This window comes from Amblyraja radiata, chromosome 26 (genome assembly GCF_010909765.2).
Source record: "Amblyraja radiata isolate CabotCenter1 chromosome 26, sAmbRad1.1.pri, whole genome shotgun sequence".
NCBI classification, from domain to species: Eukaryota; Metazoa; Chordata; class Chondrichthyes; order Rajiformes; family Rajidae; genus Amblyraja; species Amblyraja radiata.
This window is the reverse complement of record NC_045981.1, coordinates 7488271-7514504: the sequence shown is the minus strand read 5'-3', so window position 1 is coordinate 7514504 and position 26234 is coordinate 7488271. Positions and strand designations below refer to the sequence as shown.

General features: G+C 40.9%; 1 protein-coding gene across 4 annotated transcripts in view; it reads left to right on the top strand.

Moving 5' to 3' along the window:
• The window catches only part of rhot1 (ras homolog family member T1), a 59684-nt gene that overhangs the window by 14080 nt on the left and 19370 nt on the right, over positions 1-26234 (top strand). For 3 of the 4 annotated variants that reach the window (XM_033044113.1, XM_033044112.1, XM_033044110.1), the window contains exons 4-17: positions 1595-1638; positions 1802-1855; positions 2010-2062; positions 2398-2506; positions 3132-3233; positions 5098-5196; positions 8382-8490; positions 9915-10035; positions 13449-13533; positions 15902-16047; positions 16245-16345; positions 17437-17567; positions 21209-21292; positions 25822-25944. In XM_033044113.1, the coding sequence (XP_032900004.1) occupies positions 1595-1638; positions 1802-1855; positions 2010-2062; positions 2398-2506; positions 3132-3233; positions 5098-5196; positions 8382-8490; positions 9915-10035; positions 13449-13533; positions 15902-16047; positions 16245-16345; positions 17437-17567; positions 21209-21292; positions 25822-25944 (1361 nt within the window). Of the gene's footprint in view, positions 1-1594; positions 1639-1801; positions 1856-2009; positions 2063-2397; positions 2507-3131; positions 3234-5097; positions 5197-8381; positions 8491-9914; positions 10036-13448; positions 13534-15901; positions 16048-16244; positions 16346-17436; positions 17568-21208; positions 21293-25821; positions 25945-26234 lie in introns of those variants that run through there. The other variant, XM_033044114.1, reaches the window with a different exon arrangement.

The following is a 26234-nucleotide window of genomic DNA, read 5'->3' as shown; positions in this document are numbered from 1 at the left end:
AGGATGAGGAGGGATCTTATAGAAACATATAAAATTATAAAAGGACTGGACAAGCTAGATGCAGGAAAAATGTTCCCAATGTTGGGCGAGTCCAGAACCAGGGGCCACAGTCTTAGAATAAAGGGGAGGCCATTGAAGACTGAGGTGAGAAAAAACTTTTTCACCCAGAGTTGTGAATTTGTGGAATTCCCTGCCACAGAGGGCAGTAGAGGCCAAATCACTGGATGGATTTAAGAGAGAGTTAGATAGAGCTCTAGGGGCTAGTGGAGTCAAGGGATACGGGGAGAAGGCAGGCACGGGTTATTGATTGGGGACGATCAGCCATGATCGCAATGAATGGCGGTGCTGGCTAGAAGGGCCGAATGTCCTCCTCCTGCACCTATTTTCTATGTTTCTATCCTGTGATTTTTACTGAAACAAAAGATTATTTTTCAAGTGAACCTTAAATGGCCTTGGCAAGCTCTATTGTGGGATAGATTAATTTTATTATTATTATTATTATTGTTGTTATTATTGTCGTGTGTACCAAGGTACAGCAATAACTGTTTTGCAATCAGATCAGATAAAACAGGTTATCAGATTTACATAAAGGCAATCAAGCCAAGTACAAAGGTGGAGTAAAGGTCTGAAGAAGGGTGTGTGTGAATGTGTGTGAGTGATTGGTGGTGGTCGGAGGGGCCGTAGGCGCAGAATGGCAGCCACGCTTCCGTCAGTCTGCCCCAGGGCAGCTGTGGCTACAGAAGTAGCTTACTACCACCGAGTGTGACTGAGGAGTGAATGAATAATGCGATGTAAAGCGCCTTGAGTATTAGAAAGGCGCTATATAAATCCCATCCATTATTATTATTATTATTGAAGAAGGGTTTCGACCTGAAACGTCACCTATTCCTTCTCTCCAGAGATGCTGCCTGTTTCACTCAGTTACTCCAGCATTTGTGTCTATTTTCAGAGCAAAGGGAAAGTTACAGAGTGCAGAATATAGTTCTCAGCACAAGGTGTCAACAATAATGCAGCATGGAAAATCGGTAGACAAAATTGCAAAGGAAATAGGCGACCCTAAGGGTCTGAAGAAGGATCTCAACCCGAAACGTTGCCTATTTCCTTCGCTCCATAGATGCTGCCTCACCCGCGGAGTTTCTCCAGCATTTTTGTCTACCTGTAAATTAATTTAAATCATTTCTCTCAAAGTGTTAATTCATTCGAATTGTGCAACATGCTGCAGTGACTGTACTGAACCATTTGTAGTTTGTCTCTTTTTATAAAAAACTGGACGACATGACTTTTCCACATTACAGTTGACATTTTTCTTATTGTTATTGCAAAGGAGATCCTTGCTGAATGTAAACCGAGTCATAACTTTACACCTCATTAAATGTATGAATGTCTCAGGTTTGAAATATGAGAATGTTGTCGAACATTTCTCAAGAAGCTTTTCCAGGTGGTCTAATATCAATGATAAAATGTGTGCGATTTCTTCAAATGTTGTTATTTTCTCAAATATGCATAATCCACATTTTTTTAATATGATTAAGTAAATCTCTCGCACTAAATTAGAAATGATACTATCTTTGCTTAATTGTCTATTCACCAACAGAAGCAGAACAGTCAGAGGAACAACTTCACAATGAAATTTCTAAGGTGAGTCTAACATTATATCAGAATTCCAAATTGAGTTTACTGTTTCCTCAGTGAATCAATGCCACAAATATCCCCCCTTCATTAAATATAAAGCGCAAATGTCAGTGGAATGGGCACCTATTTTGCTTCTTCTACTTTATTGTTTTACTCCTTTCTATCGCAGGCTAACGTGATCTGCATAGTGTACGCTGTCAACAGCAGAAATTCCATTGACAAGGTATGTACAGTTCAAATTTTAAATGGAGTAATAAGCAATGGCTTGCAAGAGTATTGCAATAAATCGGTTGCTTACAGAAACAGTCAGATTGATGTGGTTGCTTGCGAAATTCAAAACCTAGGTTGCAACAAAATTAAATATCTGTCTATTTCAGGTAACCAGTAGATGGATTCCTCTAATAAATGACAGGACTGATAAAGATAGCAGGTACTGTGAAGTTAGTTAAATACAAACAATTGTTTTACAAGAGAGTTATTATTTTGGTTGTATTTTTCTTATTGGCCGAATAAAATGTTAAAAGTCAGTAAAAGAAGCTTGCAGCTAGAGTTAGAATATCAAATTCGTAATTTATAGTTAGTCTAGGTTATTCATTAACTTGTGAATTAAATACAATTGCCAGGTTAAGTCATGAGGTAGGCCTTTAAAGTTAAGTTTGACTGATCTATATTAAAGATTAACTAATAGTTATAAAGCTATACTCTTGAACATCCAATGACCATTTGGTTCATTAGACATCCTGTACACTCTTCTTCTGTTTTCAGAATGCCCCTCATACTGGTTGGAAACAAATCCGATCTGGTGGAACACAGTAGCATGGAAGCTATTCTCCCTATAATGAACCAGTATACAGAGATAGAGACCTGTGTTGAGGTAGGTCTTCATTTTTCAAAAGCATTTTGTTGGAATTGCAGCCATGAATTGGTTTAAAAAATATTAAACAAACCACCAAAACCTTGTAACTAAATATATAACAACATGGGTTTTCTTCTCTCCTGCTCCCCCTCTCCCAGATTTAGACTATCTTTTCCAATAAATTTCAGTAACTTCTTTCAAAAAAATTACATTAGAGCTAATTAGCCCATTGGAATTATGACTATATTCTGGAGCTCGCTTGCTCCTCTGTTGGCGTATCTCCAGCATTTTTGTCTACCATCGATTTTTCCCACATCTGCAGTCCTTTCTTAAAAATATAGTGGCTTGTTTTTTTAATCACTGCATTATCTTGGTGCTAACAAAACATTAACCATTTTGATTAAAATCTTAGGTAGACAAAAGTGCGGGTGCGGCAGCATCTATGGAGCGAAGGAAATAGGCAACGTTTCGGGCCGAACCCCTTCTTCAGACTTTTGTCTACCTTCGATTTTCCAGCATCTGCAGTTCCTTCTTAAACATTGATTAAAATCTTCATATTTTTGTGCAAATCCTCCCTATTAAGGCTAATGAATAAATCAAATAGTCAATATAAAATTTAAAGATCAACTCTGTTGTTTTACAGTGTTCAGCGAAAAACCTGAAGAATATCTCTGAGTTATTTTACTATGCACAGAAAGCTGTACTGCACCCCACGGGACCGCTATACTGCCCAGAAGAGAAAGAGGTAAAGACAGGCGACATAGCAGCATATTTGTATCTGTATAGAGTATTGCTTTGTATGTTGTCTTGAGCAAACACCATTACAGTACGAAGAAGGGTCTCGACCCGAAACGTCACCCATTCCTTCTCTCCAGAGATGCTGCCCGTCCCGCTGAGTTGCTCCAGAATTTTGTGTCCACCATTACCTGGAAACTGGTGACCAAGTAACCCATTCTCTAATTGAAAATCAGAAAACTACTGATGCTAGAAATATGAAATTAAAACAGTAAATGCTGGAAACTGTATACTGCAGTTGTACAGGGTCTTGGTGAGACCACACCTGGAGTATTGCGTACAGTTTTGGTCTCCAAATCTGAGGAAGGACATTATTGCCATAGAGGGAGTGCAGAGAAGGTTCACCAGACTGATTCCTGGGATGTCAGGACTGTCTTATGAAGAAAGACTGGATAGACTTGGTTTATACTCTCTAGAATTTAGGAGATTGAGAGGGGATCTTATAGAAACTTACAAAATTCTTAAGGGGTTGGACAGGCTAGATGCAGGAAGATTGCTCCCGATGTTGGGGAAGTCCAGGACAAGGGGTCACAGCTTAAGGATAAGGGGGAAATCCTTTAAAACCGAGATGAGAAGAACTTTTTTCACACAGAGAGTGGTGAATCTCTGGAACTCTCTGCCACAGAGGGTAGTCGAGGCCAGTTCATTGGCTATATTTAAGAGGGAGTTAGATGTGGCCCTTGTGGCTAAGGGGATCAGAGGGTATGGAGAGAAGGCAAGTACGGGATACTGAGTTGGATGATCAGCCATGATCATATTGAATGGCGGTGCAGGCTCGAAGGGCCGAATGGCCTACTCCTGCACCTAATTTCTATGTTTCTATGTTTCTAAAAAGACAGCCAGCCTCGATGTGTTCAGCCCATTGTCCACTGTGTGTGTCTGGGTCTTTTTTGGGACAGCAATCTTTTTAATTGTTCACATCTTGGGTATGTTCTTAGAACCAGCATGATTTACCAATCTTTGCTGCAGTAAGGGAAATAGTCATCAGCCATTGTCTTGAACCATGACAGTCCTGTAGAGATTATACCGCTGCGAGGCTTGTGAGAGTAGTGTGATTTTGCTCCAGGTACAATGACGTTCTATGTTCAAGTCAAAATGGTGTGTCACCTCTTGAGCAAGTAGCGGTGATGATCCCATGTATTAAAGTTTATGTTTATTATTGTCACGTTTATTGAGATGCAGTGAAAAGCTTTGTTTTGTACGCTATCCAAACAGATCAAATGTCAAGTCAACTTTATTTGTCACATACACATACAAGATGTACAGTGAAATGAAAGTGGCAATGCCTGCGGATTGTGCAAAAACAAAAGAACAGAACCAGTATTTACATTTTTTTACAAAGACACAACAGAAATTACTCTCTGGTGAGATCAAAGTTTACAGATGATACTATCCATAAATACAATCAAACCAAACTCAATTACAATAGGTAGAGCAAAGGGGAAGATACAGAGTGCAGGATATATTTCTCAGCATTGTAGCGCATCAGTTCCACAGACAAAGTCCAATGTCCGCAATGAGGTAGAAGTGAATGAGACAGTACCTTAGCTTATGGAAGCACCATTCAGAAGCCAAATAATACAAGAAGCCACAGTGCTTAGGTGATGCTGCTGTGGAAAATGCTTCTAGGAAGTATGTTCTTGTACTTCTAGGTCCCCCTGTGCTACAACACTCCCAATGTCCTATTATTCACTGTGAAAACTCTATCCTAGTTTGACTTCCCAAAGTGCAACACCTTGCACAACTGAATTGACACTGTTTATGATATTTCCTATTTTAGTGCCATTTTGATTAACTTGCTTGTGTACTTACAGATGAAACCTGCCTGCATCAAAGCCCTAACTCGCATTTTTAAGATAACGGACCAGGATAATGATGGGATTCTCAATGATGCAGAGCTCAACTTTTTCCAGGTAGAAACCTAGCTTGTATACACAGTGAAGCAGCACCCTGTCCCAGTACTAAATATCTTTCAGCTTACACTAGCCAGCTACAAACTGCATCCTCCTGTATATAATTTGCAAGTTAAACTTGTCAAATGGTGTTTATAAGAGTTGAAAATCCTTTTTAAAATGTCTTTAAACATAAGGGAAAGATTTCTTCACAGGAACTTGCACGCAATGCATTTGAATGTATCATCAATTTCAAATGTAGGAGGAAATGTCCATGGTGGTTGCTTCCAAATCATATACTTTAAAGGTAATGCCAGTAAAACCCAGTGAACACATTTTCCAATCGATCAAGTTACAAGGTGGTTCATCAATTAAAGAATGTAATAGGAGACACAAGAAGCTCCAGATGTTGGAACCTTGAGCAAAAGACAATGCTGGAGAAACTCAGCAGGTCAAGCAGCATCTGGGGAGGGAATGGACAGGTGACGTTTCGTGTTTGGGCCCTACTTCAGGCTGAAGATTTTGGAGTTTTAAGAAAGGTCCCAACCTGAAACGTTGCCTGTCCATTCCCTCCCCAGATGCTGCCAGGCCCACTGAGTTCCTCTGGAACTATGTGTTTTGTTCAAGAATGTAACAGCCCAGATTGTCCCATTATTGCCAGTGTTTACTTTTTGTTTCTATGTGGAGGTTAGCAGGATTGCTTGCGGAAAAACTTGCTGGTTAACTAATAGCTGGAGTTTCACAGCATTCACATCAGCCATGCATTTGATGGACAGCAAAAATTGGCCCTTACAAATTACTGTTACCATTGTTTTTATATTATATACACCTAAAATCTTGACCCTCGACTGTGTCTCAAGCCTATCTTATATATCATATGTGCATGACTAATCTTCCGGAATTTTTTGAGGATGTGACAAGTAGAATGGATGAAGGAGAGCTTGTGGATGTAGTGTATCTGGACTCAGAAAGCCTTTGATAAGGTCTTTGATAATGTAGATTAGTGGACAAAATTAGAGCACATGGTATTGGGGGTGGGGTAGGTAATTGGTTGGCAGACAGGAAACAAAGAGTAGGAATAAACGGGTCCCTGTCAGAATGGCAGGCAGTGGCGGGTGGAGTGGCGCAAGGCTCGGTGCTGGGACCGCAACAATTTACAATTAATGATTTAGATGATGGAATTAAAAGTAAAACTAGCAAATTTGCAGATGACATAAAGCTGGGTGGCAGTGTGAAATGCAAAGATGGTGCTAGGAGGTTGCAGGGTGACATGGACAGGTTGAGTGAATGGGCAGATGTATGGCAGATGCAGTATAATGTAGATAAATGTGTATAATGTAGATATCCACTTTGGTGGCAAGAACAAGGGGGCAGATTATTATCTCTATGGTGTCAGATTAGGAAAAGGGGAAGTGCAACGAGACCTGGGTGTCCTTGACACCAGTCACTGAAAGTAAACATGCAGGTACAGCAGGCAGTGAAGAAAGCTAATGGCATGTTGCCCTTCATAACACGAGGATTTGAGTTTAGGAGTGAAAAGGTCCTAAAGTTGTACAGGACCCTGGTGAGACCACATCTGGAGTATTGTGTGCAGTTTTGGTCTCCTAATCTGAGGAAGGACATCCTTGCTATTGAGGCAGTGCAGCGTAGGTTCACAAAGTTAATCACCGGGATGGTGGGACCGTCGTATGAGGAAAGAATGGAAAGACTGGGCTTGTATTCATTTGAATTTAGAAGGATGAGAGGGAATCTTATAGAAACGTATAAAATTATATAAGGGCTGGGCAAGCTAGATGCAGGAAAAATGTTCCCAATGTTGGGGGAGTCCAGAACAAGGGGCCACAGTCTAAGAATAAGGGGAGGCCATTTAAAACTGAGATGACAAAAAACTTTTTCACCCAGAGAGTTGTCAATTTGTGGAATTCTCTGCCACAGAAGGCAGTAGAGGCCAATTCATTGGATGAATTTAAAAGAGAGTTAGATAGAGCCCTAGGGGCTAGCGGAATCAAGGGATATGGGGATAATGGTTACTGATTGTGGATGATCAGCCATGATCACAATGGGGATATGGGGAGAAGGCAGGAACGGGGTACTGATTGGGGATGATCAGCCATGATCACATTGAATGCGGTGCTGGCTTGAAGGGCCAAATGGCCTCCTCCGCCTATTTTCTATGTTTCCACGTGCTGCATCAAATTACTTTTTATTTTAAGAATCGCTGTTTTTTGGGTCTCTGGCAAGGCCTTTATGAAGCCTTGAATAGTGAAAGGTTTGGATGGAGTGGATGTGGAGAGGATGTTTCCACTGGTGGGAGAGTCTGGGACAAGCCACACAGTTAAAGGACGTTCCTTTAGGAATGAGATTAAGAGGAATTTCTTTAGTCAGACGGTGGTGAATCTGTGGAATTCTTTGTCACAGAAGGCAATAGACAATAGACAATAGGTGCAGGAGTAGGCCATTCGGCCCTTCGAGCCAGCACCGCATTCAATGTGATCATGGCTGATCATCCCCAATCAGTACCCCGTTCCTGCCTTCTCCCCATATCCCCTGACTCTGCTATTTTTAAGAGCCCTATCTAGCTCTCTCTTGAAAGCATCCAGAGAGCCTGCCTCCACCGCCCTCTGAGGCAGAGAATTCCACAGGCTCACCACTCTCTGTGAGAAAAAGTGTTTCCTCATCTCCGTTCTAAATGGTTTTCTCCTTATTCTTAACTGTGGCCCCTGGTTCTGGACTCCCCCAACATCGGGAACATGTTTCCTGCCTCTAGTGTGTCCAAACCCTTAACAATCTTGTATGTTTCAATGCGATCCCCTGTAGAGGCCAAGTCAATGGATGTTTTTAAGGCAGAGATAGATAGATTCTTTATTAATGCGCGTGTCAGGGGTTATGGGGAGAAGGCATGAGAATGGAGTTAGGAGGGAGAGACAGATCAGCCATGATTGAATGGTGGAGTAGACTTGATGGGCCAAATGGCCTAATTCTATCAATGACCTTATGAAGCAAGATAGGAAATGCAAGTGAATAATAAAAGCAGATGGAGTGAATAGACCTTCATATAAATGGACATTTTCTGGATCTCTTACAACAATGTTTTAGTGCCCGTGTAATTGAATACTGCCCCAGTGTGCAGATTATTTGTTGGAGGCAACATATAAATAGTGTTAGCTAAGAATATTTGGTGATCTTTTTCAATGTATTTAACTTAGAGAACCTGCTTCAACACTCCATTGGCGCCTCAAGCTTTGGAAGATGTGAAGAATGTCGTGAGAAAAAACATGAGTAACGGTGTCGCTGATAATGGATTGACGTTGGAAGGTAAACATTACAACTGTTGTGTACAGTTGCCCTTGTTCTATTTTTTCCCCATCCTGTAATGTCCCTCAAATCTTTGACCCAGCCAACTTATATGACATCTCCTTCGTTCCATCTTGTGAAAGAACTTGGTCATCATAATCTTGAACCACCAGGTTCCATTAAGGTATCAGGCTTTTTGCATTTGGTTATTAATTTATTGAATTTGTGTTTATTATATGTTATCAATGAGTATTGTCTTTACACATCTGTTATGCTGCTGCAAGAATTGTATATTGGTACATATGATAATTAAATTCTCTTGACATCCTTGTTTTAACCATATAACAATTACAGCACGGAAACAGGCCATCTCGGCCCTACAAGTCCGTGCCAAACAACTTTTTTCCCTTAGTCCCACCTGCCTGCACTCATACCATAACCCTCCATTCCCTTCTCATCCATATGCCTATCCAATTTATTTTTAAATGATACCAACGAACCTGCCTCCACCACTTCCACTGGAAGCTCATTCCACACCGCTACCACTCTCTTGAGTAAAGAAGTTCCCCCTCATGTTACCCCTAAACTTCTGTCCCTTAATTCTGAAGTCATGTCCTCTTGTTTGAATCTTCCCTATTCTCAAAGGGAAAAGCTTGTCCACATCAACTCTGTCTATCCCTCTCATCATTTTAAAGACCTCTATTTTACTTAGTGGTATGAATTCTTCAGTTTTATTAAACAGTAAATTGGTTCAGCTCTTTATTTAAACATAATCTATATGATGCTGTTGGGATTTGAATGATCTTTTTAACTTTATTTTCAACTTCATCACATCATCCTGTGAAATATCCTGTCAAATAATCGCAAGCATCTGTTCAAAAGTTATTCAGAAATGTAATTCTCCCAAAATATGGTCTCCTTTCATTGAATTTCTTCAACAACATAATGGTTGAACACAAACTCAAAACCGACGCTAGGGTCGGGTGGGCGGGCGTATGAAAGGGCAGTGGGATATATCTCCGCTTCTTTCACTTCTTCGTTAGTTCTTGGGTTTTTCTTTTTTCTTTTTCGTGTCTTTCTCGAAATTCTTTCTTCTCTTTTTCTCTCCCTTTTTTCCTTTTTCTTTTTTTTCCGATTTAGTTATTAGTTTATAAAATGTTAAAATTGAAACAGTACGAAAATTGCATTATGTCGATTACTTTCTCTTTGTACAATTGCTTCTAATGAAATAAATATTTAAAAAAAAAAAGCAATGTAATTCTTGTCAATGTGGCCATTCACTTGCATACTTACGTCGGGAAGCATCATTATATAAACGAGTGCCTGACTTGCCACAGGAGGAGAGTGTGATTGTGTGCGTCAGTTGATGCTTGCCTTCACCAAAGGCATGTGTGAACCTTGCAATTGGAAAATCTTTCTTAATTGTTGCCTGATCTGTGTTGCAGGATTTTTATTTTTGCATACACTATTTATACAGAGAGGGAGGCATGAAACCACGTGGACAGTTTTGCGCCGGTTTGGATATGATGATGACTTGGAACTTACACATGAATATCTATTTCCAATGTATGTACTGAACGTAACTTATTCTGCTGTGGAATGCTTTACGTAGTGGTGATGTTTAAATTCTGCAATAACGTGTGTTTATTTAACACTAATTACTCACAAGGCAAGTGGTAAATTAGGAAGCTCTACCTGTGATACACTGGCTGAAGGTACACAAAAATGCTGGAGAAACTCAGCGGGTGCAGCAGCATCTATGGAGCGAAGGAAATAGGCAACGTTTCGGGCCGAAACCCTTTTTCAGACTGAACCAGATCTGATTTTCAGATCTGAACCACTGACATACCTTCGATTTTCAAGCATCTGCAGTTCCTTCTTAATACACTGGCTGAACATGCTTTCGATCGGGAACTAGAGAAACACTTAAATGTAACTTTGAAAATTGAAAGGCTGAAAGACATTTGTCCCCTCAGTAATCAGACCACATTGTCTCTTCTCAACACCCTTGCTACTTCAACCATGAGAGGTAGCTTCAATTGATAAGCCATCGCTTCTATTGACAACTTGTGCAACAATACTTTGTTAAACAATATAATATGCAGCCTTTAAAATGAACTCATTACTACTGAAAAGACCTTTACAGGCACCGCGCATTTTACACATGTTTCATTTTTGAGTTTTTAAAATAAAACGCTTGTTCGTTTAATACCCAAGCATCGTTTACACGCTAGTATTTTTGGATTAACGCGCTTAAATTTACTGCTGACTGCATAGTCGCATTTATATATATTTAATTTACGTATTTTTGAATTATGCGCTGCTTTTTAAGTACGTAATCCCCGCATAAAACACAAGGTGCCTATATTTTTGAAAATCGTGCAGGTACAAATAGCTTGGTATTTGCACATTTGAAACTCTCTAGGCCCTATTCTCAAATGACATAATTGCCTTTTTAACACTATTTACTATAAAGCGAGGTTTCTTCATAGAGCAAACATTGCATATAGCAGCTCTAAGTGTATTGTAAATTTGAAATTTCTTGCAGATCCTTAATGCAGGATCAGAGTTGTATAAAGTAACTGAGAGTAAAAGAGACGGAAGGTTTCCTTTCTATTTTGTTCCAAACTGCTAGAGTGATGGTTTTCTTAAATCACAAGACAAACTGTCCTCTTGCCTTCAGCTTCTGGGCTCGAGTAACAAATACCTTTTGTAGCCAATCAGGTAGAAAAATGACATAAAAGTTATAATGCAAGTATTCACTTAAGTTATTGAACCACTAGAATATCAATATAAATGTTCTGTAAACTTGCATTGTGTCCATCATGTAAAGATTTTGCCAAACATCCCATTCAATTAATTACTTTTAATCAATGCAGAGCAACTTTATTGTTAACCATCCCTAAGCTGCCAGTCTTCTTAAACCCCTGTCCCATGGTACGAGTTCATTCCAAGAGCTCTCCCGAGTTAAAAAAAAAATCAAACTCGTGGTAAGCACGGAGAATGAACGTAGCGGGTACGTCGGAGCTCGGAGACGTCACTTAGCGGCTCGTAACGTTAACGGCAGGTACTCGGGAAGACTCGCTAACGGCAGGTAAGCACGGGAAGACTCGTGAAGATTTTTCAACATGTTGAAAAATGTCCATGAGAGCCCCGAGTACCGACGAGTGGCCATTACCGTAAATCTTTGAGTTCGAATCGGGGCAAACTCAGGAGAGCTCTTGGAATGAACTCGTACCGTGGGACAGGGCTATTAGTCACAAACAGAATTGTTTGTGAAACTTAGAGATAGAAATCCAAAATGTATGCTTCAGCTGGAATTCACATGAGTTTCCTAAGATAGATTTTTAAGATGCTACTTTGTTTGGCTTTACTGTAAGGAATTTTAATAGCAGCAGTTCCAAGAATTAAGAAGATAAGACATAGAACACTACAGCGCAGGAACGGGTCCATCAATGTCTGTGCCAAACATGATGCCAAGTTAAACTAATCTCATCTGCCTGCACGTGATCCATTCAGTCAATGTAACTGTGTTATGTCTGAAGAAGGGACTCGACCCAAAAGGCCACCCATACCTTCTCTCCAGAGATGCTGCCTGCCCCACTGAGTTACTCTAGCATTTTGTGTCTATCTTAACTGTGTTCTTCACCTGTTCTTTGTTACCACTCGCTCTTCCCCCACACGCCCCCCCTTTTTTTTAAACTACAATTGTTTTCTTAGAATCTTTAAATTTGCTTGAACATATGTGACTATAATACTTGAAATTCTGTGGTGATCTTAAACTGTTTCAAACAGAGTCAGATTTCGGTGTGGTTTACGGGGAAAGGTTGGGGATTGCAGAGTTTAAGAAGGAACTGCAGATGCTGGAAAAATCGAAGGTAGACAAAAATGCTGGAGAAACTCAGCGGGTGAGGCAGCATCTATGGAGCGAAGGAATAGGAGACGTTTGGGGTCCTGAAACGTCACCTATCCCTTCGCTCCATAAATGCTGCCTCACCCGCTGAGTTTCTCCAGCATTTTTGTCTACCGCAGAGAAATGGGTGGTAATCGGAGAAGAATAGATGTTAATTGTTACGAGGAGTTACAAAATAGAAAGAGATTCTGAATTTCCAAGCAATTTTCTCACACCCATGGTCCAGGGGAAACAAAGTGATGTGTGTATGGAAAACTGTCTTTAATGCTTTCTGGAATGCAAAGTTGTCAATAGGACATCAGATGCTCAGGGGTGATGACTAAACCTGTTATCTAATCAATAACCTAAAAGAGAAACCAAGGACATTAAGTGGATTGATGTAAGGGAATTTTCTGATCGTGAATTGAAACACCATCTTGCTGCTCTGCTCTGTCTGCAGCTGCTGCTGCCACAAGTTTTGTTTAAGTTACAAGGTCAACTTTTAAGAGTCAAGCCTTGGAAGTTCAGTTCCGTTTAGTTTATTGTCACGTGTATCGAGGTACAGTGAAAAGTTTCTTGATGCATGCTAACCAGTCAGCGGAAAGACAATACATGATTACAATTAGAGTCTGAAGAAGGGTTTCGGCCCGAAACGTTGCCTATTTCCTTCGCTCCATAGATGCTGCTGCATCCGCTGAGTTTCTCCAGCATTTTTTTGTGTACCTTCGATTTTCCAGCATCTGCAGTTCTTTCTTAAGCATGATTACAATCGATCCATTTACAGTGTACAGATACATGAGCAGGGAATAACGTTAAGTGCAAGGTAGAGCCAGCAAAGTCCAATCAAGGATAGTCCAATGATCATCAAATAAATTGTTCAGCGCTGCTCTCTGGTTATGGTAAGATGATTCAGTTCCCTGATAACAGCTGGGAAGAGTGAAGTTGCTTATTTGTATCGCTCAATGTCATATTCACAAGAATGGCATATTGAAGTGTGTTGCTGTTCTGTTGTATTGTGCAAGTTAATTATCCTGATGACACTTTTCTGCGGGCAACAACTGAATTCATTTTTCCTCTTTTTTTACAGAATAAAGGTTCCTTTGGACTGCACAACCGAACTGAATCACCATGCGTATCTTTTCCTCCAAAGCATTTTTGACAAACATGATTTGGTGAGCTGAGCCTTAAGACACCTGATAATTCGCACAGGATTGTGCATTTTACTGTGCCTGATGATGAGTCAGTACAGGAGGGGGATCGATAATCTGAATGGCGCCAGAACAATTCTTATGCCATAGATAGAGACAAAATGCTGGAGTAATTCCGTGGAACAGGCAGTATCTCTCTCGAGAAGGAATGGGTGATGTTTTGGGTCGGGACCCTTCTTCAGTGCTTCAGACTTCTTCCTGACCCGAAACGTCACCCATTCCCTTTCCCGAAATGCTGCCTGTCCCGCTGAGTTACTCCAGCATTTTGTGTTTATCTTCGGTTTAAACCAGCTTCTGCAGTTCCTTCCTACATAATTCTTTTCCCATTCCAAGTCTCCAAGTTTGCGGACGACACTAAGCTGGGGGGCAGTGTTAGCTGTGAGGAGGATGCTAGGAGACTGCAAGGTGACTTGGATAGGCTGGGTGAGTGGGCAAATGTTTGGCAGATGCAGTATAATGTGGATAAATGTGAGGTTATCCATTTTGGTGGTAAAAACAGGAAAGCAGACTATTATCTAAATGGTGGCCGACTAGGAAAAGGGGAGATGCAGCGAGACCTGGGTGTCATGGTACACCAGTCATTGAAAGTGGGCATGCAGGTGCAGCAGGCAGTGAAGAAAGCAAATGGTATGTTAGCTTTCATAGCAAAAGGATTTGAGTATGGGAGCAGGGAGGTTCTACTGCAGTTGTACAGGGTCTTGGTGAGACCACACCTGGAGTATTGCGTACAGTTTTGGTCTCCAAATCTGAGGAAGGACATTATTGCCATAGAGGGAGTGCAGAGAAGATTTACCAGACTGATTCCTGGGATGTCAGGACTGTCTTATGAAGAAAGACTGGATAGACTTGGTTTATACTCTCTAGAATTTAGGAGATTGAGAGGGGATCTTATAGAAACGTACGAAATTCTTAAGGGGTTGGACAGGCTAGATGCAGGAAGATTGCTCCCGATGTTGGGGAAGTCCAGGACAAGGGGTCACAGCTTAAGGATAAGGGGGAAATCCTTTAAAACCGAGATGAGAAGAACTTTTTTCACACAGAGAGTGGTGAATCTCTGGAACTCCCTGCCACAGAGGGTAGTCGAGGCCAGTTCATTGGCTATATTTAAGAGGGAGTTAGAAGTGGCCCTTGTGGCTAAGGGGATCAGAGGGTATGGAGAGAAGGCAGGTACGGGATACTGAGTTGGATGATCAGCCATGATCATATTGAATGGCGGTGCAGGCTCGAAGGGCCGAATGGCCTACTCCTGCACCTAATTTCTATGTTTCTATGTTTCCTGTTTCACTTCTGTGCTTGCTGATCTACATTGACTCTATTACCACCAACACTTTGGTTTTAAATGTAAAAAATTGCAGAGGTTTAAGATACTCATTTGATCAGGCATGCTGCTTGACCTCTTGAATTTAAGATCTAATTTAAAGGATCTTCTCCTTAGTTAGAAAGTTTAGTTTAGAAATACATCATGGAAGCAGGCCCTTCAGATCACTGAGTCCATGTTGACCATCGATCACCCATTCACACTAGTTCTATGTTATTATCACACTTTCTCATCCATTCCCTACACACTAGGGGCAATTTCTAGAAACCAATTAACCTAAAGCCACACATCTTTGGGATGTGAGAAGAAACTGGAGTAAATCCATGCAGTCACAGGGAGAACGTACAAACTCCACTTTGACAGCACCCGAGGTCAGAATTGAACCTGGTTCTCTGGTGCTGGAGGCAGCGGCTCTACCCGCTGCACCACCGTGCCGCTTTTGATCCTTTCAAGCTTTCCGCTCCCCATCGCCTTCCCCCAGCCCCACAAACTTCTGCAATCCCGCCATGCTTAGGCTTTTATCCATTCTCCATTCCTTTATTGACTATTGATGGTGTGCCACTAACTGTGTAAGCCTTAAATAATGTAGTTCTTGCCTTTTGAACTCTCCACTTTTAACAGAGTAACAAGATGCTTGAATCTTAAGCAAAAAGCAAACAGCGAGAGGTACTCAGTGGCAGACAGCATTTGCGGAAGGAAATGGACAATGTTTCTTACTGAAGTACGGTTTTGACCTGGAACATCGTCTGTCTATTTCCTTCCGCAGATGCAGCCTGATCCACTGAGTTCCTCCAGCAGTTGTTTTTTTTCTTTCCACTTTTATCTCTTTCTTTTGATGTATCAAAACCTGCCTTTCAGCTAACTTTTTGACATTCCTTCAAATTATTCCTTTGTTCATTTTTGTCTGATGCATTCAATTTTGTCCTTGAAGCGTTCTGGACTTTTTAACAACACTGAAAGTGAACAACACAAAAAAGGAAATTCTTGCTCATAATCTTTCTGTTGTTTTTTCAGGATCGAGATTGTGCATTGTCACCTGATGAACTAAAAGATCTGTTCAAAGTGTTCCCCTATATGCCTTGGGGTCCTGATGTCAATAACACTGTTTGCACCAATGACAAAGGATGGGTCACCTATCAGGGTTACATTTGTCAGTGGACGTGAGTTGATTTCATTTTACGATATGATACGATAGAACCTTATTTGTTCCAGGAGAGAAATTGATCTGCCAACAGTCGTAAATCACAATGCATCCCACAGTTGAATACTTGAGCAATGTTTTCTGTACATGTTTTTTTTATTATAAATGCTGATTTAATAAATTTCTAAATAGCTGCGTATTCCTGTTCTGATTCAGGCTGACCACATACCTCGATGTCCAGCGATGTTTAGAATATTTAGGTTATCTAGGATACTCCATCCTAAGGGAGCAGGATTCGCAGGCAGCAGCTACCACGGGTACAGTGGAATTTTATTAACCTTTTCTGGAGATCAGCATGTATTTGATCTGAAACTCTTAATCCACTCCTTTGACCTGCACAGCAGACTTGGAAGTTGTTTTGAGTGGTCTATAATAGAGGGTGGAAAAAAGAGTAACCAACCTTTTTTCGGCGACTGCCAGCACCATTGACTGCGCATCAGGTCACCAAAAATGTGCGGCATGATAACGTATTGACGCGCGCCGTTTTTTTAAGTGTCACAACATTTTTTTTGTCGCCGCTGGATTTTGAAATGTTCAAAATCTTTTGGCGACACAGATATGACGCCAGCAGTCGCCGATAAAAATCGCCAAGTGGGACAGGCCCTTAAGTGTACCAGGTAGAACGAAGGCGAAGATACAGAGTGCATAATATAGTTCTCAGCATTGCAGAGAACTATTTGCAAGGAGGAATTTATTTAGCCAAAGTGTGGTGGATCTGTGGAATTCTTTGCCACAGACGGCAGTGGCGGCCAAGTCATTGGGTATTTTTAAAGCAGAGAATGATGGGTTCTCAATTAGTAAGGGTGCCAGAGCTTATGGGGAGAAGGCAGGATAATAGAAGGGAAAATGTAGATCAGGCATAATCGAATGGCAGAGTAGACTCGATGGACCGAATGGCCTAATTCTGCTCCTATGTCTTATTGTCTTACGGAGATCCAGTAGGCCTCGGCAGACCAAGCGTGTGTTCGACAGAACACTCACAGAGGCTAGGTTTGCCTCACCAATTTACAGGATGCCACATCGAGACCACATGCAGTAGATGAGGTTAAAGGATTTCTTCCAGTCCAACCAAGTTTTTATTTTTTAATTAAATGTATTTTCCAATCCATCTCTCCGACAAATATCTGATTGGCTTTAAATGGGTTTAACCACACTAAGTTGTTTTAAGAAATTGGTATATCTGTTCTCTTTGCCCCTCAACCTCTCTTTAACACCCCCATCTTTTTCTTTCAACTGAATGGAAAACAGGAAAATTGCCTTGAAAATTTAGCTTTGTTTCAGTAGAAACCAGAATTCAGTTTGTTTTGCCAGATGAAGATTTCATGAACATTGCTTTGTATTCCCTCAGTAACAAGAGATAAAAAATTGGATCTACAGAAAAAACAAACACAAAGAAATGTGTTTCAGTGCAATATTATTGGCATGAAAAACTGCGGCAAGACTGGAATTCTGCAAGGTTTTCTGGGCCGAAACCTAGCAGTAAGTATCTCCAAATATTATTCAAATATTTTTATGCAACATGGACTTGGAACTCAAATCATTTGGACAATTGCCCAAATTTGTGTCAAATTGAAATAAAGTGCCAATTGCTAATGGCTATTATTGAGGGTACTGTAGAACGAGCAAATGAGAATAAAATATTCATTTAAAATCTTTTGCATATTGGTGCAACGTTCCAAAGCACGTAACATGGATCACTTTAGCGGTCACTTATGTCGTGGTGCAGTAAAATTGTAGATTCTCTACAAGTTTGAAGGTTTCTGCATTATTCCCAATGAACGGAGGATTGCCAGTTTTGAAGATAATGATGATATATTGGAGGGTGTGACATCATGCACTACAAATGACAGGCAAACTAATATAAAATGTTTTACTCATTAGACCTACTTTTTTTTCTTTTCAGAATCATGTCAAATGCACATCATTATTATCATTATTAGTTTGTGTCACAGAGATAAAGACGAGTTAAACCCTTTAAGGATATGTGGTTAGGTGAGGGATGGGATCAGCAGGTGCTTGCTCCCTGTCCTCATTATTTATTACTGTGGATTGTAAAGGGCCTGTCCCACTTACCCGATTGTTTCAGCGACTGCCGGCACCCGTCATAGTTGCAGCAGGTCGCCGAAAATGTTCAACATGTTGAAAATCCAGCGGCGACCAGAAAAAGACACGACTCTTTGAGCGACTACTCACGACCATACAGGCGTCACCCCGTGACATCTGAACAATTACAAATGCCTGTGAAGCCATGTGTCCCAAACATTATGGTGCCCTGAAATGGGGGGGTGGTGGGACCCATGTATAAACACAGCTGTAATTTCTACATAGTGATTTTTTTTTTTAAATTACAAATCTCAAATTGTGGAGTACAGAGACAAATAAATAAATGATGGGTCTTTATCCCAAACATTATGGAGGGCACTGTAGCCCCAGTTTGACGGTTCTACCACCCATGTCAGTCATTATATTGCTCTGAGACTAACCTAGTCAGTTTTTATATGGCTTGAACTTACTTGAGGCTGCTTTAATTTGATTGTTTACAAACTCATGAACTTGCCTTCCTCTAATCTGATGTCCCACCATTACCTCAGGGTCTCCGATTTGGACACACAGGTGGATTTAGCCAATGACTGCTGGTAAAAGCCAGCAACATCCTCGCCCATTCATTTCATACATTACTTTTAATCCAGTTAACCATTGATTTGCAGAACATGTAACAGTACAGCACTTGGACAGGCACTTCAGCTCAACATATCCATGTCAGACATAATGCCAACCCCATTGTCAGCACATGTTCTGTCCCTTTCTATTATCTCCCTATTTGTACGTCTAAATACCATTTAAACATTACTATCGTATGTGCTTTTGTCACCCACTGGCAGCACATTCCAGGCATCTACACTATTTAATAAAAAAAACTTGCCACGCACATCTCCTCTAAATTTCCCTCCTCTCATCTTAAAACTAATTGACATTTCCACTCAGCTATAAAGATTCCCTGACTATCTACTCTATTCCCTCATAATGATGTTATATAATTCTAGTTATATAATATAATGTTATATAAATCCCCAGGGCCAGATAGGCTGCATCCCAGAGTGCTTAAGGAAGTAGCCCCAGAAATAGTGGATGCATTAGTGATAATTTTTCAAAACTCTTTAGATTCTGGAGTAGTTCCTGAGGATTGGAGGGTAGCTAATGTAACCCCACTTTTTAAAAAGGGAGGGAGAGAGAAAACGGGGAATTACAGACTAGTTAGTCTAACATCGGTAGTGGGGAAAATGCTAGAGTCAGCTATTAAAGATGGGATAGCAGCACATTTGGAAAGTGGTGAAATTATTGGACAAAGTCAGCATGGATTTATGAAAGGTAAATCATGTCTGACGAATCTTATAGAATTTTTCGAGGATGTAACTAGTAGAGTGGATAAGAGAGAACCAGTGGATGTGGTGTATCTGGACCTCCAGAAGGCTTTCGACAAGGTCCCACATAAGAGATTAGTATGCAAACTTAAAGCACATGGTATTAGGGGTTCAGTATTGATGTGGATAGAGAACTGGCTGGCAGACAGGAAGCAAAGAGTAGGTATAAACGGGTCCTTGTCAGAATGGCAGGCAGTGACCAGTGGGGTACTGCAAGGCTCGGTGCTGGGACCCCAGCTATTTACAATATATATTAATGATTTGGACGAGGGAATTGAATGCAACATCTCCAAGTTTGTGGATGACACGAAGCTGGGGGGCAGTGTTAGCTGTGAGGAGGATGCTAGGAGGCTGCAAGGTGACTTGGATAGGTTGGGTGAGTGGGCAAATGCATGGCAGATGCAGTATAATGTGGATAAATGTGAGGTTATCCACTTTGATGGCAAGAACAGGAAAGTAGACTATTATCTGAATGGTGGCCGATTAGGAAAAGGGGAGATGCAATGAGACCTGGGTGTCATGATACACCAGTCATTGAAAGTAGGCATGCAGGTACAGCAGGCAGTGAAGAAAGCAAATGGTATGTTAGCATTCATAGCAAAAGGATTTGAGTATAGGAGCAGGGAGGTGCTACTGCAGTTGTACAGGGTCTTGGTGAGACCACACCTGGAGTATTGCGTACAGTTTTGGTCTCCTAATCTGAGGAAAGACGTTCTTGCCATAGAGGGAGTACAGAGAAGGTTCACCAGACTGATTCCTGGGATGGCGGGACTTTCATATGAAGAAATACTGGATAGACTCGGCTTATACTCGCTAGAATTTAGAAGATTGAGGGGGGATCTTATAGAAACTTACAAAATTCTTAAGGGGTTGGACAGGCTAGATGCAGGAAGATTGTTCCCGATGTTGGGGAAGTCCAGAACAAGGGGTCACAGTTTAAGGATAAGGGGGAAGTCTTTTAGGGCCGAGATGAGAATTTTTTTTTCTCACACAGAGAGTGGTGAATTCTCTGCCACAGAAAGTAGTTGAGGCCAGTTCATTGGTTACATTTAAGAGGGAGTTAAATGTGGCCCTTGTGGCTAAAGGGATCAGGGGGTATGGAGAGAAGGCAGGTAGGGATTCTGAGTTGGATGATCAGTCATGATCATATTGAATGGCGGTGCAGGCTTGAAGGGCCGAATGGCCTACTCCTGCACCTATTTTCTATGTTTCTATTAGGTTGCCTCCCAAACTCCTTAGAAACCCACCTTTGTCCACCCTCACCTTAGTTAACATCGTCCAGTCCCTAGCAACCTGATTCAAGAAAAGATTGTAGCTTTGAAAGGGCATCCGAATAAAACTGACCCTCTATGAATGATTGGATTCGGAACATTGTTCCTGTGTTGTTTGGGACCAAGGAAATGTCGCTACATTGCTGCCAATGAGTTCCGTAGAATGTAATGTTTAATGCTCTTGAGTTGCCCGCGAGTAAGGCAGTGAAAGATTATCAATGCTGTATCGTCATCAATGTTTCTCGCTGCGTTTGTTACTTCCCTGAGAGATTAGATTGCATGGAGCTCAAATCATTGCGTCTGTTTGATTTGCTGAAGAGTTTATTACATTTGCTGGTGTGTTATCAACTTGCTTTGTGTAACTGATTTTGTGACCTTTCTTTTACGAGTTGTAAATGTCATGGCGCTGTTTTATTCCTTTTCACAGAAACAAAGGCAAATAAAAGAAGAACACAAATCACTTTATGCCATGAACACAACTTATGTTTATGGACAAGAAAAGTATTTACTGGTAGGTGTTTCTATGGACACAATAGAAATAAGTTGCATATTTGCACACTTCTGTAGTTCAAAGTTGTCCTTGTCCACACTAAAATCCAGTTAAAAATTCCGGACTTAGGGATGAGTTGAAATTTTGTAGCTCTCTGTTGAGTTTCAAAAAAGCCTTAAAATGTAAAATAATTAAGGATTATAATGTAAAATGATTAAAATGTAAAATAAGTAAGGATTACAATTTAGAGTAATTTTTTTTCTTTCCTTTGTAATGCTGACATTCTGGGTTATTTTATGGATTGTATAGGATAGGCAAAAATAATCTTTGTGGCTTCAGCCTATTCCTTTTTCGGTCATTGATTATGTGAACGTTGTGTGGAATGGATACAGTGTTGGTTCATATTCACACAGATTGTAATGTTTTGTTCTTTTTAATGTATGACCGAAAAAAACCCATTCATTCAAAAATGTTTTAAGGGAATGTTAAATCTGTGGCAATGCTCTCATGGCAAGTTTCAAAGTTTTATAATTCATTTGTTTTGTTATGGCTATTGGTTATTCCGCTTGATTTATTTATTACCCTAAAACAATCTGAAAAAGACAATGATACTGTGGGACTCGTGAGCAGGTATTCGTGCAAAGGAGGAAAGCTATAAGTAAGTTACCCTAGTTGGGATCAGAACTACTGTCTGGGCATTTGTGATCTGTTGCTGATGTTTCCCCTCGTCTCAGCACTTGACTTCATTCGGAGTTTACCCTTTGACCAGCAGAAAATATCATCAATTTCAGGATGGTTTCCAGTTTGTAATCTCTGTTATTGGATCTTTCTGCTCTGAACAACAGCTAAAGTCCTAGTCACCATCTACTGAATATGTAGTACGAAGGAACTGCAAATGCTGGTTTGCACCGAAGAGAAACACAAAATGCTGGAGTAACTCAGCGGGACAGGCAGCATCTCTGGAGAGAATGAAGTCCTTCCCTCCAGAGATGCTGCCTGTCCTGCTGAATTACTCTAGCATTTTGTGTCTATCTTACTGAATATGTAGCTTGTTTCACCTGAAATACTTTCCAAGCTGAGTCCCGGTTTAGGATGTAGAATTACCTGGTGCATATTTCAAATGATGCAATAAAGCCATGCCTTGACTCTTGTTAAATTGCCTCAGCTGTTTACAAAAAGATCCCTGGGGCAGTTGCAAGAGATTGTCACAGTTTCTTGCAACGTCTTCTCTTAACGCCAAGAAAAACACTTTAACTTGTCGTTTGCTATTTCTTTACTAGGTGTGCGACTTCTTCATAAAGTTGTAGTCAGCTTTTTTAAATGTTTAATCATTTACTAAACTTAATTGATTTGCTGTATGGTTCAATGGTACTTTATTGTCACTGGGTGCAATGAAGTTCTTTTTTTGCATAGTTCAGTAAAACGTACTTTATATGGGCTCAATCATACTTAAGTATAAGAGTGTAAGATTATTCGATTACATTGAGACAGTACACAAGAGTAGTCATGTGAGATTAAGATCAACTGCGTGCACTTAATACCACAAAGCATATGACACTAACAATATCACTGCGTTAATACTGCCGCTTTGTCACCTAACCTGGAAGATTGTCTCAAGATGTCTTGAGCACAAATAGCAGATGCATCATTTAACCCATTGCAGGCTTATCAGACAATTATTATAAAAGCAATAAGCAGTCCTTAAGCAATCCACTCAGTTTAGATTCCACTGGAATCCCTCGCCAGCAGAACTCATTATAGCCCTAATCTAAACTGGGCACTCGCAATAAAATCCATGTTCGACGTGAGAGTGACTGCCTTCAACATTGAAAAGATACCTAACCAAGTATAGTGCAGAGCTGTCATGGATTTATTTTCCAGCAGCTGGGAGATTGAGTAGAGGGGAGGGGAAGGAGTTGTTGGAGTAAGGTGTACATCAGCCCTTCTGTGTGCTTAATAAATTATTGTACTTGAAGGCATTTCCATTCAAAATAATTGCATTCAGGCATCATTCCTTATTTCTGTACTGGAGGATGCCTCTGACTTTGCAGTAAAACAAAGTTCTGCTTTCTTTTGTTATGGTGATAATTCAGCAGAAATCCATTTTAGTAGAGGAAATATTCTAAATGTTGTGCTAATCTATTAGAATTCAAAAGAAAATTCCCCTTGTAATGTTGTACTTATTTGGTATCATTAAAGGTACTGTCCCGCTCAGGTAGGGGGGAGTTCCCCCCCCACCACGGGTACCATGTAATCCCGTGCTACCTGCTCCATAGACTAAACTGTCTCCCCCACCTGGTTTGCCAGGTGAGAAGGAGGCTGTGGACCCCCAGCAGGACCAAAAACAAGACTTGTCAAAGGGCAGATGAGCTCCTAGCGAGCCGACGCCATCCACACTTCAGTAGAAGTTGCGATCACAGCACTGTAAGGCACCGTGCCCGCTGATGTTTTCAACAATGATGATGATGATGATAGCATTTAAGTGTACAACATCAATTTTCCAATGCCGCTCTCTTTGATTCAAAACTCAACACAATTTTGAATTTAAATAATGCCATTCCCTCTCTTCTACATGCAAACACATCTCGAGTAGTAACGATGTTTTAAGCACTGAAGAATACAAGGTCATGCCTTTCTAGCCCATCCTTGTCGTATTGAACCCCTGGCTATGATCTGAACCCAGCAAAAACACATTTAAGCAAAGCACAAGGTACAGGAAGATTTCAGTGGGTTAGGCAGCATCTGTGGAGAAAAAGGATAGGCAACATTTCAGGTCTGGACCCTTCTTTCTTCACATTAGGGGACGTTTCAGGTCAGCTTCGTCATATACATTTAAGTGCTTTAAACCCAACATCACTTGAAATATTCTGTTTTCTTTCTTCTTGAAGGTACTTTTGCATCTCCTCACTCTAGATTAAAAATGTCAACACTTTAATCTCATTCTTCACTCCTTCACTCTTCAGATTATTTGCTTTTGGCGCCCTCTTATGTTAAACCCTTGCATTACAATTGATATCCAAATATTTTGTGTAGTATGGTTGAAATAAAAGTCCAATCATCTCCCACCCTCCTCTCTCTCTTTCCCTTGCCCCCCCCCCCCCCCCAAAGTCTGGTGCACACCCATTTCTCCCTCTGTTCCCTGCCTTCATGCACTCTTCTCCCATCTCTTGAGTCCCCCATTCCCCTTTTATCCCCCCCCCCTCTTTCCCCTTCCCTCTATCACCTTCCACTGATGTCCCTCCCACTAGTTTTACATTGTATAATCTTTACGTGGGTCCTGCACCTGACTCTTCTTCTCCTTACCTGTCATCCTTTTGTCTCCTTTTGATCTCTAGCATTTGTCACTTACTCCACCTCTCTGGCAATCAAACTCCCGCACATATATCAATAGACAATAGGTGCAGGAGGAGGCCGTACGGCCCTTCAAGCCAGCACCGCCATTCAATGTGATCATGGCTGATCATCCACAATCAGTACCTTGTTCCTACCTTCTCCCCATATCCCCTGACTCCGCTATCTTCAAGAGCCCTATCTAGCAATCTCTTGAAAGTTTCCAGAGATTCAGATTCAGATTTAGATTCAACTTTATTGTCATTGTGCAGAGAACCAGCCTCTACCGTCCTCTGAGGCAGAAAATTCCACAGGCTCACAACTCTGTGTGAAAAAGTGTGTCCTCATCTCTGTTCGAAATGGCTTACCCCTTATTCTTAAACTGTGGCCCCTGTTTCTGGACTCCCCCAACATCGAGAACAACTATTCAACTATCACCTGCCAGGTTTTGTCCTGCTCCCACCTCTCTGTTCCAGCTTTCTGCCAAATGTTCCATCAGTCTGAAGAAGGTCCCAATCCAAAACATCACTTGTTCATTCCCTCCACAGATGCTGCATGACCGACTGAGTTCCTCCAGTGCTTTGTATATTGCACAACTTTTCAGTATCTGCAGTTTCTTACGTCAACCTTTATCATTTTACTAGGGAGATTACCTTGGAATACCAATTGTAGACAAAAATGCTGGAGAAACTCAGTGGGTGAGGCAGCATCTATGGAGCAAAGGAGTAGGTGACGTTTCTGGTCGAAATAGCGGAGTCGGGATATAGGGAGAAGGCAGGAACGGGGTACTGATTGGGAATGATCAGCCATGATCACATTGAATGGCGGTGCTGGCTCGAAGGGCCGAATGGCCTACTCCTGCACCTATTGTATATTGTCTATTGAGACCCGAAACGCCACCTATTCCTTCACTCCATAGATGCTGCCTCACCCGCTGAGTTTCTCCAATATTTTTGTCTTCCTTCGATTTTTCCAGCATCTGCAGTTCCTTCTTAAACATTTGGAATACAAATGAATACTTTTACTTCCAACGTAAAATAAAACATTACATGGCGAACAGAAGAAGGCCATTTTACCTCATTGAGCCTGTGGTATAATTCAGTTGGACAATGCCTGATCTGAGACCCAATTCATGGCAGCCAAACCTAGTGTTTTCTGTTTGTGTTTGTGTTTTGTTTTGAATACAGATTGGCTCTAAATCGTTATATTTTCTTTTCCAGTTACATGAAGTTTTGTCTGATTCCGAGTTTATTACTGCCTCTGATACCACTTGTGATGTTGTTTGCCTTGTGTATGATGTCAGCAATCCCAAATCATTTGAGTATTGTACAAGGATCTTTAAGGTATGTCGAACTGTAGTATAAAGATTTACATCATGACTTTCACTGTAAATGTTGTATGTCTTCATAACTATGAATCATATTTTTCTCTACCAGTAATTTTGGATTTCAGTGATGTCATACTATGCAGAAACGGGCTCTTTGACCCAACTCGTTCATGCCAAGTCTGCAAATGTTTAAAGCAGAGATAGATAGATTCTTGATTAGTAAGGGTGTCAGGGTTAATGGGAGAAGGCAGGAGAATGGGGTTGGGAGGGAAAGATAGATCAGCCATGATTGAATGGCGGAGTAGA